At 42.5% G+C, this 15088-nt stretch overlaps 1 protein-coding gene across 2 annotated transcripts in view; it reads left to right on the forward strand.

Annotated features, from left to right (window-relative positions):
- The window catches only part of MYO1E (myosin IE), a 192976-nt gene extending 178544 nt beyond the window's left edge, over nt 1–14432 (forward strand). Inside the window, exons 25-28 of one of the 2 annotated variants that reach the window (XM_073652953.1) lie at nt 64–150; nt 3685–3889; nt 9935–10104; nt 13419–14432. In XM_073652953.1, the coding sequence (XP_073509054.1) occupies nt 64–150; nt 3685–3889; nt 9935–10104; nt 13419–13495 (539 nt within the window). In that variant the 3' untranslated portion in view covers nt 13496–14432. The remainder of the gene's footprint in view (nt 1–63; nt 151–3684; nt 3890–9934; nt 10105–13418) is intronic. The other variant, XM_073652954.1, reaches the window with a different exon arrangement.
- The last annotated feature ends 656 nt before the right edge of the window (nt 14433–15088 follow it).

The raw sequence follows: 15088 nt of genomic DNA on the forward strand, positions 1-15088 counted from the left end.
AAAAATAATAATTTTTCTTGCCACTTATTTTACTTTGTGTGTTGACAAATATTTATTATTTAGGGCCAACACGAAGAAACTTTTTGGAAGGGAGAGGAAACTCAAACAAAGCCAAATCCTACCCAATCAGGGCTGCCCCACCACCACCAGGTATGTTGTAAAGCAAGGCTGGATAATAGTGTGATCTCCACTATCCCGCACCTACCTCAGTCTATTATGAACTGCTACCACATTAAATGTGCCTGCTTTGGCATTATTTCATCAGTATGTAGCCAATGTATTGCCATATTATGATCCTGCGCTTTTTTTTTTTTCTTAAACCCTCCTTAGGCCATTGTCACAGCGGCAATGCACATGTGTTCCCAGCACCGTGCTACTCACTGCATTCACCACTCTGCTCCTTCCTGTGTCAGGCCGCTGCAATGAGTCCTCATGCAGCTCTTCCAGCTCTGTTGCATATCCCTGCTGTATCCACCTGGCTATAGAGAGGCGCAGCCATATCCTACAGGAACTTAACCCTGTTGTGTCCTGCAGGGTCTAACTTCCATAGCCTATCTGTAGGCAGCAGGGGGTTTATTAGGCAGCTTCTCCCACCACTCCTTGCCTGAACATAAGTTCCTAGTAGCTTCACTAGTTCTTATTTGGGCATATTCATTCTGTCTCTCCTGTTGTTGACTTTTTTACCTTTTATCCTGATAACCCTGCTTCTGACCTCTGCTACCTGTATTGAACCAGTGTTCCCTGCCCTGACCACGACTTTGCCTCAGTCCACTGTACCTCATACCTGTGTCTCTGACCCTCCAGTCATCTGCTGCAGATCCGGAGACTGCCCTGGAGCAGTACCTGGTGACTACCTGTGGCCAAGCCTATCCTCACCATCAGAGGCTCTAGTGAAGACCAGTTAGTTACTTGGTTATGTCCCTCCAGGGTAAGCCAAGCCCCTGGCAGCGAGGGTCCACACTCACCAGCATTACAACCATCCGTAATATGTGCACAATGTAGGTGTTAAAATAGTCATCACGGTCTTCTCCTGTTTTCAGCTCCACTCCAGTCCTCTTCTGCACCATGTGACTGCTGCTTTGTCTTGCTAGCTCACATAGCATACTATTAGTATTACTGATGACTAAAGGAGGGATTCATGAAAAAAATGCAGTCATGTTATTATGGGTGTTTTACTCATTTGTACCATTCCAAAAAAAAAACCCTGCACATTTTGCCCAGGGGTCTTCACAAACCTTTATTTTGCTCTAGAAAGGGAAATAACTACTACTCTATGCAGGCTTTTTTAACCCTACCAGCAGTCTGATGTCTTTAGTTCAGCCCTCTTATTATATGAGCTGCTTGGTAAATGTTCAGTTGCATTGTAAGCTTTGTAGTTAGATGTGAACTAAGTCTATCTACTTTTGACTTGTTTCCAACATCCTCCATCCCAAAAAGCACACCACCTACTCCCTGCTCCTATAAGTATGGTTTTGGAAGCCGCCATCTGTGTAATTAAATACATTAGACTTCCCAACCTTGTCATTCTTGTTTAATGGCGAAGAAGCTCTGAATTTAGTATAGAGATCATGCTTGTCAGGGCTATGCCAGTAAAACCAGCTGGGTAAAGTTAGGTAAAAGTACAGGGTGTGATCATGGGTGGGAATTGTGAAAGAGGCTTTTATGACGGTCACAAATAGTAATGCTATGGTTACTTATTTGTTTGCTACAAGGGGAATAAACACTTGTTGCTGGCTTCCCCCATAGATCACAGCTGATCACTAGGATGTATTATTGTAACATTGTACATCACTCTGCCTTAGAACACTTGGAATAACTTTATGCTTTTACTGTAAAATATTACTATTGTTAGGTTCCTAAAAGGGATTGATTTATAGTTGAAAACTAATTTAAAAGTTGTGATACTGGTCTATGGAGCCTCAGTAATTAGATAGCAATCAATGGTTCTCTGCTGTCACCTGTAATTTGGGTTCCATGGAGTCGTATTCTGTAACCTGTTAAATGCGCTTTGATATATAAAGTACAATATAGTACAAAAGTGTTTTCTGTAAGCTAATAAAATCTGCGTAGTTATCTTGGATACCACCATTAATGTATAAATTATTGATTTCATTAAGCTCCTCGCACTTTAAAGGTTTTGCAGAGCTTTTCCCATACTCGGGAGGCCAGTTTGATTACGTTCTCATGGTTAGTATTGTATATGCTGGAAATGTAACATGAGCAGCATCTATTCACCGACATGGCATTGTTCTCCATCTCTAACAGCAAGGAAATGGAACAAGATCTCTAACCGTTGAAGCTCTGCCTTGGGAGCTTTCATCATAAACTCCATACAATGGCGGCTGGTGGAGAAACATGGACAGGTCCAGTCACATCAGCCTCCTCCAATTGTAAAACACCTCACTTGGAAAAGCTGCTTTTCTATTGGAGGAGCTGATAGACAGGTCTGGTCACATGCTCCTCCATTAGCAGCCATTGTATGGAGAGGAGAACTGTGCAGTGTGTGAGGAAAGCTGCAGTAATGGCAGAAAGTGGCCAACATCTTTACCCAAGAATCTGTCAGTGAGCTCATTCTGAAAGTCTAAGGTTAAGTTCCCACGATGAGTTTTTGTTGTGCAACAAATGCAGCGTCTTTCAGTCCCATTAAAATGGGTAGGATTTATAGAAATCTGATCTCTTGCCCTCTGACCCCTCTAATGGGTGCAGAAAATCTGCATCTTCAGAACCAAACAAAATACTCATCGTTGGCGTGTAGCCTAACAGGAGAGTTTGTAACTTTAATTCCTGTCTTTGTCTAAGCTCCTCTCAGCGGATTTATGGTCACACACTACATTAAAAGAAAGCTCAGCAGGTTTTTGCTATGTAATCTGAGAACAGCGTAATGTAGGGATTGAGAGCCTTATTCCAGCGATGTGTTGCAGTTTCAATAAAATCGGTGTTTTATCAGCAGGAAATGATCAATACTGGACTGGATGTCTTGGGCCTCCTAGTCAACTGCTCTGTGTAACCCTGCCCCACCACTGAAGGAAAGCTGCTAATTTATGAATGGGGGAGAGCTTATACAAGGCTCGGCATTCTGACCTCTGCTAGATCTGTAGCAAAGAAAACCTTGATTGTATCAAAATGACAGCATGCAGGCAAGCAAGTGACACATCGCTGGAATCAGGGTCTCAACCCTTATGTAATCTGAGAGCAGCAAGATATATCAAAAACCTGGAGACTGTTTCCCTGCACATTAAACGTTAATGGGAATCTAAGAGCCTGTAAAAGCAAAATGATGCAAAATTTGCAATTGCAAAAAGGATTTTTAGCCCAAAATACATGCAAGTAAAAAAAAAAAAAATTGTCCCCAAAGTTGGCCAACCCCTTTAATGCACTGGGGTGACAGTGGAACAGGGAGAATGTTGTGACTGGAAAGAGGCATAATGAATGTCTATCCAGTGCTTGGGACACGAGGTGGGAGCATGACACCAGGAGAACTGTATAAAAAAATGGACATGGCAGACAGACTTCTATAGTACACTATTAGTATCATGATCACATGAAAAGGCGGAACTAAGCAGAGGAGGCTGTGTGACTTCCAGCGACTGTCTTTGTTTTATATGTAATAACTTTACCTCAAAATATGAAAAATGTATTATCTTTATAATGTCACCAAATAAGGTATGGACTCTTCATTGTTAGGGTCCCACCAGAATGGAGTAATGCAGAATAACCAACATGGACAGCAGCAGCGGTCTGGAAGGCAATATAACAACTCTAGAACATCACATCAGCCTGCCGACCACCCATCTTTACCACGGCAAATGGCTGGAGCAGCGGCACCTAGAAATCCACTGCAGCTGCAAAGTTTGGACTTCCTTCGTGTGCCGGACCAAGGTGTTGCGGGGTAAGGCTACTTTAACATATTAGTCTGAATCAGTTCAAATATTGCCTAACAGTTCTTAAAATTTCCCGGGACATGTAAAGCATATAGTCGTCTTAGGGCGCCATTGTACGGCTTAGATGTAGATCCAACATTTGGACTGGGCTCCAGCAACCCATTAGCTTTCCAGTCATCCATAGTTTACAGCGCACATCATGAGTATTAGTGTCCAGCTTCTCGGGGGAGCATTGGGTGGTTTCAATCTAAAAGGTCAAAATAACAACATGTTAGCTGGCAGAGAGGAAATAAAGAAACTATTGATGAGCAGAGTATTCCACAGCGATGAGCAGAGTCCTGGAATAACTTTACATTTTCACACATGTACATGACAGAATGTCTTAATTTCATATTTATTCAAGAAAATAACAGATTTGAACTGCAAAAAAAGCTGATAGTACTAGATGGGAAAGGTGTTAACCATGCCTTACTGTATTGTTCTACTAGCAACATTGAGAAAATGAAGCTTGCCTCATCACATGCTGCTCCTGCGAGTGCTCTGATGCTATCCCTGATGGGGTCTCTAATGCAAAAGTGCACTTGGTTCTTTGGATTAGTTTCACAACTCCTTCCTCTCACAGCTCTAATTGCCATTAATAGCACCTCAGGTAAGATGACAGTGACTGCCCAGTTTGTCTGCATCGCTGAGGTCACATCGACAGCGCTATGACTGGAGAGGGGAAGAGGTGTCTGATACGTGGGGAAGGAAGCTGAATTTTCTGATCAGATACATTAAAAATGTTCTTCTAATCTCCTGTACTTGATTTACGCTAAGTTTGTTGAAAGTACAGTTCCGTTTTAAGCTTGTGTCTTGGGCTACCTGTACAGTTAAAAGGTTTGATGCTGAACTTTTCACAAGATCTGCATCAAACCAAGTGCCCCATTCAGATGAATGGAACTCCTTTTTAGTAACAGAAATTTCTGTAATTAAATATTTAGCATGGGAATTATCCTTTCTAGAGGAACATTGCAGTAATACTTTTAACACTACTTTCGGATCGCCAAATAGACAATATTAATATAAAATATGCCAATTATCACTAATCCTTAGACAGTGCAAACTTGGACGAGACAGTCTTCAAATACAGTGGGTACAGAAAGTATTCAGACCCCTTTAAATTTTTCACTCTGTTTTGTTGCAGCCATTTGGTTAATGAGAAAAAAAAATGAACTTTTTAGAATTTAAGTACACTCTGCGTCCCATGTTGACTGAAAAAAAACAAATGTAGAAATGTTTGCAAATTTATTAAAAAAGAAAAACTGAAATATCACATGGTTATAAGTCTTCAGACCCTTTGCTCAGTATTGAGTAGAAGCACCCTTTTGAGCTAGTACAGCCATGAGTCTTCTTGGAAATGATGCAACAAGTTTTTCACACCTGGATTTGGGGATCCTCTGCCATTCTTCCTTGCAGATCCTCTCCAGTTCCGTCAGGTTGGATGGTGGACAGCCATTTTCAGGTCTCTCCAGAGATGGTCTATTGGGTTTAGGTCAGGGCTCTGGTTCGGCTAGTCAACAATGGTCCGAGTTGTTCTGAAGCCACTCCTTTGTTATTTTAGCTGTGTGCTTAGGGTCATTGTCTTGTTGGAAGGTGAACCTTCAGCCAAATCTGAGGTCCAGAGCACTCTAGAAGAGGTTTTCATCCAGGATATCTCTGTACTTGGCCGCATTCATGTTTCCTTCAATTGCAACCAGTCGTCCTGTCCCTGCAGCTGAAAAACACCCCCATAGCATGATGCTGCCACCACCATGTTTCACTGTTGGGATTGTATTGGGTAGGTGATGAGCTGTATCTGGTTTTCTCTGCACATACCGCTTAGAACTTTTTGGTGGTAATTCTGTCTTCATCTCTTCAGACCAGAGAATCTTATTTCTCATAGTCTGGGAGTCCTTCATGTGTTTTTAAGCAAACTCTATGCGGGTTTTCATATGTCTTGCACTGAGGAGAGTCTTCCGTCGGGCCACTATGCCATAAAGGCCTGACTGGTGGAGGGCTGCAGTAATAGTTGACTTTGTGGAACTTTCTCCCATCTCCCTACTGCATCTTTGGAGCTCAGTCACAATGATCTTGGGATTCTTCTTTACCTCTCTCACCAAGGCTTTTCTCCCACGATTGCTCAGTTTGGCTGGACGGCCAGGTCTAGGAAGACTTCTAGTGGTCCCAAACTTCTTCCATTTAAGGATTATGGAGGCCACTGTGCTCTTAGGAACCTTGAGTAATGCAGAAATTCTTTTGCAACCTTGGCCAGATCTGTGCCTTGCCACAATTCTGTCTCTGAGCTCCTTGGGCAGTTCCTTTTGAGCTCATGATTCTCATTTGGTCTGACATGCACTGTGAGCTGTGAGGTCTTATATAGACAGGTGTGTGCCTTTCCAAATCAAGTCCTATCAGTTTAATTAAACACAGCTAGACTCCAATGAAGGAGTAGAACCATCTCAAGGAGGATCACAAGGAAATGGACAGCATGTGACTTAAATATGATTGTCTGTGCAAAGGGTCTGAATACTTAGGACGATGTGATATTTCAGTTTTTCTTTTTTAATTTGCGAAAATTTCTACATTTGTTTTTTTTCAGTCAAGATGGGGTGCAGAGTGTACATTAATAAGAAAAATGAACTTTTTATAATTTACCAAATGGCTGCAATGAAACAAAGAGTGAAAAATTGTAAGGGGTCTGAATACTTTCCGCACCCACTGTACGACAGATTTATCACAAACTTAGTATGAACCACTATGATAAATCTGTCGCATTTTAAGTCTATTCCACCAATTCATTGTATTTGTGTGATAATTTTGGCACATGTCACCTGTAAGGCCACGCTCCTTTTCCAGCTAAGTACCCTTCAGAGAGGCCATGCCCCCTTGTCCGACAAGGCACAGAAAGGGTCTAAAACTTTAAATAAATATATACACTGCTCAAAAAAATAAAGGGAACACTTAAACAACAGAATATATCTCCAAGTAAATCAAACTTCTGTGAAATCAAACTGTCCACTTAGGAAGCAACACTGATTGACAATCAATTTCACATGCTATTGTGCAAATAGAATAGACAATAGATGGAAATTATTGGCAATAATCAAGACAACCTCAATAAAGGAGTAGTTCTGCAGGTGGGGACCAAAGACCACATCTCAGTACCAATGCTTTCTGGCTGATGTTTTGGTCACTTTTGAATGTTGGTTGTGCTGTCACACTCGTGGTAGCATGAGACGGACTCTACTACCCACAGAAGTTGCTCAGGTAGTGCAGCTCATCCAGGATGGCACATCAATGCGAGCTGTGGCAAGAAGGTTTGCTGTGTCTGTCAGCGTAGTGTCCAGAGCCTGGAGGCGCTACCTGGAGACAGGCCAGTACACCAGGAGACATGGAGGGGGCCGTAGGAGGGCAATAACCCAGCAACAGGACCGCTACCTCCGCCTTTGTGCAAGGAGGAACATGAGGAGCACTGCCAGAGGCCTGCAAAATGACCTCCAGCAGGCCACAAATGTGCATGTGTCTGCACAAACTGTTAGAAACCGACTCCATGAGGGTGGTATGAGGGACCGACGTCCACAGATGGGGGGTTGTGCTCACAGCCCAACACCGTGCAGGACGCTTGGCATTTGCGACAGAACACCAGGATTGGCAAAGTCGCCATGTGTTCTTCACAGATGAAAGCAGGTTCACATTGAGCAGACATGAGTCTGGAGATGCCGTGGAGAGTGATCTGCTGCCTGCAGCATCCTTCAGCATGACCGGTTTGGCAGTGGGTCAGTAATGGTGTGGGGTGGCATTTCTTTGGAGGGCCGCACAGCCCTCCATGTGCTCGCCAGAGGTAGCCGGACTGCCATTAGGTACCGAGATGAGAGCCTCAGACCCCTTGAGACCATATGCTGGTGCGGTTGGCCCTGTGTTCCTCCTAATGCAGGACAATGCCAGACCTCATGTGGCTGGAGTGTGTCAGCAGTTCCTGCAAGATGAAGGCATTGAAGCTATGGACTGGCCCGTCCGTTCCCCAGACCTGAATCCGATTGAGCACATCTGGGACATCATGTCTCGCTCCATCCACCAACGTTACGTTGCACCACAGACTGTCCAGGAGTTGGCGGATGCTTTAGCCCAGGTCTGGGAGGAGATCCCACAGGAGACTATCCGCAACCTCATCATAAGCATGCCCAGGCGTTGTAGGGAGGTCATACAGGCACGTGGAGGCCACACACAATACTGAGCCTCATTTTGACTTGTTTTAAGGACATTACATCAAAGTTGGATCAGCCTGTATTGTGTTTTTCCACTTTCATTTTGGGGCTGACTCCAAATCCAGGCCTCCATTGGTTAATAAATTTGATTTCCATTGATGATTTTTGTGTGATTTTGTTGTCAGCACATTCAACTTTGTACAGAACAAAGTATTCAATGAGAATATTTCATTCATTCAGATCTAGGATGTGTTATTTGAGTGCTCCCTTTATTTTTTTGAGCAGTGTATATGGTTTATGTCCTGAAAGATGGGAGTGGGGGTTTTGGGTACAAATTGCACCAGAATTCTTTTGCACTTTGTTTGATAACTCTCCCCCATTGTGTGACTATTTTTTAGGCGAACTTGCATAGAATTTTATGAGCACCAACTCCTATCTCAGTAATGGGAAAATCTGTCTTCACTGAATACAGATTTTACCCGTGAATTGCGAGCGAATGATCAGGCCAAAAGGAGAAAGAAGTGGATATTGCTCAAAATTTATTACAAAACTGTTTATTTTCACATGTATTATTAATTACTGCAATAAAAATGTAAAACGACTGTTACTCTTTAACTCCATTTCTCTATTCCTTACTAGATTATGTTTTTATTCTGAAAATCCACTGTCATATTTGCGTGAACTAATATCAGGGATTGGGAAATCCTTCAGTGTATACAATTTGTCACATTGATAGCAAACCTAGGTCTGCACTAATCCATACAGCTATATCTAACTCTTAATGCCTCATCTGGAAAAGATCTGGTTTGACATTAGAAAGAAAAAATCTTTACACTGAAGACAGCAGAAAAATCTTGATGTTTCAGCTTAAGGATAATTTCTTTTTTTATTTTGCTGTGCTGCAAATGGAGACACGGTTGTGCTGCGAGGAACAAGAGACCACAGAAAAATTGCCCACTGCAACTCAAAGCCTCTTTGTGCTCCGCAGCTGCTTCTGACCGACTTACTGAGACAATGTTGATTTAACTACAGTAAGGGTCTAGTGTAAAACCGCAGGTCGCAATAAAATGTGCCATTAAACAAGTCTTACACACAAGAAAGCGGCCTGGTCCATGAAAATCTACGCAGTCCGCAGAACAGGCTGATAACCAACGCAGAATAAACAGATACAGCTAAATAAATTGTCCGCGATTACAACACATCGAATAAGGGAAATTCTGGTCTATTCCAAGAACAATACATAGCATAGCGGGAAATTTATTGTACACCAATAATTACATGAAACCCTAGCTGAGGTTTAGGAGTCTAATGTTGCACTGTAGGCGATTAATTGTGGACCCGGTATGCAATGATGTATATAGCCAGGAAATGGAGTGCAGATTATTTCCATCTTTCTCTGATTGTTCAGTAATAGCAAATTAATTTACCAAATTTAATGTGATTGCCGACTCCTGAATTAATGGCATTTTAAGATTCAGTCACAGTCCAGTCCGTACATAAGATAATCTTTACTAATCACTCATATACTGTCATATATTCTTGTGTATGGACTTTGTAAAGTGAAGATACGTTCCAAGTTCATAAAACTCAAAACCTTAGAGTATCAGTGTTTTTGTCAGTGTGGCATTTATAATGTGACACTGGGGGCTGCCCACAGCTGGGAAAGAATAGCCTTCACTCCAGTACAGCAATGACTGCACCCAAGGCCAATGCTCCAACACTGCATACACAGTCCTTATGCAACAGCTCCATCTGCTGGTCAATCATTGAATAGGTCTGAAGTAAATCAGAGCAGTTTCATCTCTAAAACAATTATTTATTTTTTTACAGTGCACGTCGACAGACCTCAAACCGCCCCCCTCCAGGTGGAGGAAGGCCAAAACCTCAGCCAAAGCCTAAACCTCAAGTGCCACAGTGTAAGGCCCTGTATGCGTATGATGCACAGGATACAGATGAGCTCAGTTTTAATGCCAATGACATCATAGAGATTATCAAAGAAGGTAATCGGCTCAGTCTAAACTGTATGACATTGTTATATTTTTTTTCTGCTGGTGTATAAAAAGTCCCTGGGTATAGTGGTCTATCATTATAGTATAACACTCAGATCTGACAAACTTTTAGCACCAATGCATCCATAATAATGTTATAGCTACAGCGAACACCATTTGTATTGAATATGTTAAGCGATTCTTGCAAATCCGATCTCACCGGTCACCGCCACCTGTCCATTTGTCTTCCTTACCCTTTGTAAACTTGCTCAAGTTTAGCCTCATCATTTAACAATCCCACACGGCAAACGGCTGTAAAAAGCAGTAAAGGAGTTGTTTGTTTTTTTTGTGCCCCACCTCAAGACCGATCTCAAAATGTATCCCAAAATGATGCCATTGAAAAATTACCACATAAAAAAGCCTGCATGCAGCTGTCTTAACTGAATTAAAAAAAAGTAAAGTTAGACTAGATGTTACAAACGTTTTTTTTTGCACCAAAATTTCACCCCCCACTTGTCTGGTAAGGTGTGAAAAGGGTAAGGCTGTGTGCCCACGATGCAGAAATGCTCAGGATTTTTTCCTGAGCGTTTCTGCATCTCCCTGGCAGATAAAAACACATGCGGATTGTACATGCGGATTGTACATGCAGATTGGTCATGCGTTTTCCTGCCAGGGACATGCGGATGTGAAGCGTTCTTCACATGCATTTCCGCATGCGGGTTGTCAAGCGCTTTTCCAAGCGATTTTAGCATCACTTGGAAAGTGCTTGTCAACTTGGTCACACTATATAAATCCATGCAACCGGCATAGATTTATATAGTGTGACCTTAAAGAATGGTAAAAAAATTTATACTTACCTTCCGATGGCCCCGGAGTCTTGCTACGCTCCGTCCTGGCTTGCCGGCTGCTTGCGGTACACTGAAGGACCTGCCGTCACATGACTAAATGACGTCAGCACAGGTCCTTCAGTCCACCGCGAGCTGCCGGCAAGGGAAGACAAGAAGACCAGAGGCCATCAGAAGGTAAATATAATATTTATTTTTTATTTTATTCTTTTTTTTAACAGGTTCTATAGTACCCGGGTCCGGAGGAGAGTCTCCTCTTCTCCAAACCTGGGTACCATCCACACATTGAAACGCTTGGATGCCACATGTACAGATGCAGTGATGCGGATTACATGCGTTCCAATGCAAGTCAATGGCGGCGAAAACGCAGCGCTTCCGCAAAATAATTGGTAGTGCTGTGTTTTTTTTCCGCAATGATAATCCGCAGCGGAAATTTCAGCAGCATGTGCAGAGCACATGCGGATTATCATTGGGGGACATGGCAGACCTTCTACCAAGCGTTTTTTAAGCGTTTCTGCAGCATTTTTGCCACTGCGGAAACTCTTAAACGCATCGTGGGCTCACAGCCTAAGACCATAATTCAAGTGCCTTTTGATTAGTAAATCCTATATTTATTATAGCTCAGTACGTGTATTTACAGGTACAAAGCACATTTGCAATTACAATTCTTCATTCATAACTTCTAGCTCGTAAGGATTTCATTTATATAAATGGTGATCCACATCTGAATACTAGGCTATAGGCCTATTGCCACATTTATAAATGTCTCAGAAACATTTGTCAATGTCAAAATGTGTTTAATAAACAAATGTCTGGGAATGCTGCTCTGAAGCTCTGTCCATGTTTCAAAGAGAATCTGAGGCCAGTATAAAATGGGGACACATATGCTGATTTCAGCGCCACTGTGCCATCTACTTACCTCCGTGTTTTAAATCACTGTTTTATCTGCTGCAGCTCTGCTAGGCCTCTCAATGCTGAGCCAAGTTTAACCCTGCCCATGTCACCGATTGGTAGATTACTGTCTATGCACAGTGCACAAAGAAAGCTGCTAATCCGTAGTGGAGGTGGTGCTAGCCAGATCCCATGAATATGGTGGACTTCATGAGAGGACTAGAAGAGCTACAGAAAAGCAGTGTTTTATCAAAGCTGCAGTAGGAAGCTGAGTAAGTGACCCAGCTCTTAGATGGGGCAGCATTAACCTGGTGATAAATTCTCTTTAAGTAGCAGAAAACAATCTGACCTGGCATTTTTTCAAGCCCACCCCAAATACATCAAGTGGGTTTGCTCTATGTTAATGACTGTAGTGAAGGCAGCATTGGAGGAGAGAATGGTGCATTGTTCAGATGACATGTGTGACAATCTCCTTGAATGTCTGACATTGAACTTAATGGGACTCTTGTTTGCACAGAATGATTGTCCAAACCAAGGGCGCTTTCCCACCCACTTGTTTTCCATCTATCTCCGCCATTCTCTGGCTCTATGAAGCCTGAACTGTCAATCAAAGAAGCGTGTTAGATGAAGGGAAAACAAGCAGGTGGGAAGGTGTATATAAATGATAGGCCCCGCCGTGAAGCACTGAGCGCCTGTACTTGGTTTGAGCAGTTATTCTGTGCTGACCGCGTCCCTTTAACACGAAAGATCAGGGAGCAGTGTGAGGCCTCTTTCGCACGTCGGGATATTTCCGGTACTGGGAAAAAAACGTACCGGAGATGTCCATGTGCACCTGTGTAGCACACGTGTGCCGCATCAGGATCACGCATACCGGCGCTTGGGAATCCATGCCAGGTGCTGAATGCTGCCCTCATCATTGTTCCCTGCTTGCGCTGCGATCTGCGCAAGGAAGGGACCATGTTGAGAGTAGTAGTATTCTGCTCCCACTGTGTCCTGGTGTAAAAATAAGAATAAAATTAAAGAAAATCCTTATACTCACCTGTCCGAAGATGTCCCCCTCTGTAATCCATCTGACCGCTCACACTGAGGAGCATGACTCACTGCAGCGAGCGGTCTCCTATATAACACTACTGCTGATTCCCAGGCGCAGGTACATCATCTGTCTGTCATCCCTGGTCTTGCGGCCTGTGCTACGAGAAAAAAACGGACATGTCAGCTTGTTTTGCCCACAGACACACGGTCCGTGAAAAACACACGGACATGTGCACAGGCCCATTCATTTGAATAGGTCTACGTGTGTCAGTGTCTCCAGTACGTGTGGAAACTGACACCACGCGTACTCGAAACGCGGACGTGTGAAAGATGCCTAAAGCAGGTTTTGGGCCAGTAACTTCATTATTCTTCAGGAATATTAAAGACATTTTATATATTCTTCTGTCCGATCCCCTTGTATGGTTATAAATCCGATAACTGGGTTCAGATCTGATAGATCATAATAAACTGTCATGAAATCACTGATTAACACTTTAGTACAAGGATATCTCATGTAGTGCAGATGATTTAACTTGTTTCTTCTCCTGTCACTTACAGATAACTCAGGTTGGTGGACTGGAAGATTACGGGGGAAACAGGGACTTTTTCCAAATAATTATGTCACCAAGATCTAAGACAGACTGCGCAAATGGGACCTGAACCTGTAACCCTTTCTCTATTTAACACCTTCCAGTAATTGTCAAATAGGGGAGAAGCCCAAACCAAATTGTAGCACTGTGAGAGCTGAACGCTACAAAATGCGGACACCAAAGACCTGAACTGGAAGATATTTATTACACTTTATTCCTACTTGGGGCCCTGTTTTGCTGAGCGGTGGCTATAATGCATTGCTGAGCAGTGTGTTACAGGTCTCCGGTGGCACGAGGGTTATGGAGTGAATGGAGTTCTGCTGGGATTTTCTACCTAATGATGGGTGTGTGATAGTTAAAGTGCCTCTTTCGTTTACTGATATTAATTTATACAAAGATGAATTATATGCACCGTTCCTCACTCCATGTGCTCCTGGATGAAGGAAACGTTTCATATGCTGCTAATGCATCACTAAGCAATGGAGGAACGTGCAATTGTGGGATTAAGAATGTATGTGCTAATGAATGATAACTGAATATCTCTATAAGGCACTGCATATCGAAGATGATGTGTATTCACTGCACAGCTGCATAGTCTTGTATTGAAATATGGCTGGCCCATGTTAATATCTTGGTATAGGATGCTGTTACCTGTTACAGGAAGCATCTCGTTCTTTTTAGCTGTAAATTTATATAGCAAATCATATATACTGTACATATATATATACAAAATGTTATAACATGTATGGATGTATAACCTAGGACTCTACTGTACTATCATTGCAGATTTTAGGGCTAATATATCAGGTACTTATGAAATATGCACTTAAAACCATGTTTTTAATGCTTTCTAGCGTTTGCTATTGCTTATACGATGGAAATTCCTTAGCTGTCGCAAATTTCCTAAATTCCGATTTTAACAGGAGCCAGCCCAATCAAAGCAGTTATGCTTTCTACATCATGTAATAGGCTATTTAATAAATATCATTCTGTTTTTACCCACATTGGTGTTTGTCATACTCGGGCAAATTGTATTATTACTGCAGGTTGTGTGTCTTTAAAGGGAATCTGTCACCAGGTTTTTGCTACCCCATCTGAGAGCAGCATGATGTAGGGGCAGAGACTCTGATTCCAGCAATGTGTCACTTACTGGACTGCTTGCTCTCATTTTGATAAAACAGATCTGCAGCAAATAAAAATCACTAACAGATCTGTGAATACTGAGCTCGGTATAACCTGCCCACACCACTGATTGACAGCTTTCTCTGTACATTGTGCATAGAGAGAAAGCTGCCAATCAGTGGTGGAGGCAGGATTATACAGATCTCATGAGTATGGAGGACTACATGGCAGCAGGTGTACCAGTCCTCTAATGATAAAATCACTGGTTTTATAAACAGACTATCAAAACTGCAGCAAGCAGCCCAGTGACACATCACTTGAATCGGAGAGTCTGTGTCTACATTATGCTGCTCTGTCACCAGGTTTAGCCACTTAATCACATTCCCTTTAAAATATTATTTTTGCAACTTCGCTATTTTCTCTATCTGCCAAGACTTTACTGACACATACACAAATTATGGATCCCCCAAATCCTAGAAGGAAAGTTGTAACCTGCGAGGTAGTTACCATGTCTGA

Source organism: Phyllobates terribilis, unplaced genomic scaffold (assembly GCF_046119375.1).
Source record: "Phyllobates terribilis strain yellow unplaced genomic scaffold, ASM4611937v1 Scaffold_11__3_contigs__length_659146591, whole genome shotgun sequence".
Lineage (NCBI taxonomy): Eukaryota > Metazoa > Chordata > Amphibia > Anura > Dendrobatidae > Phyllobates > Phyllobates terribilis.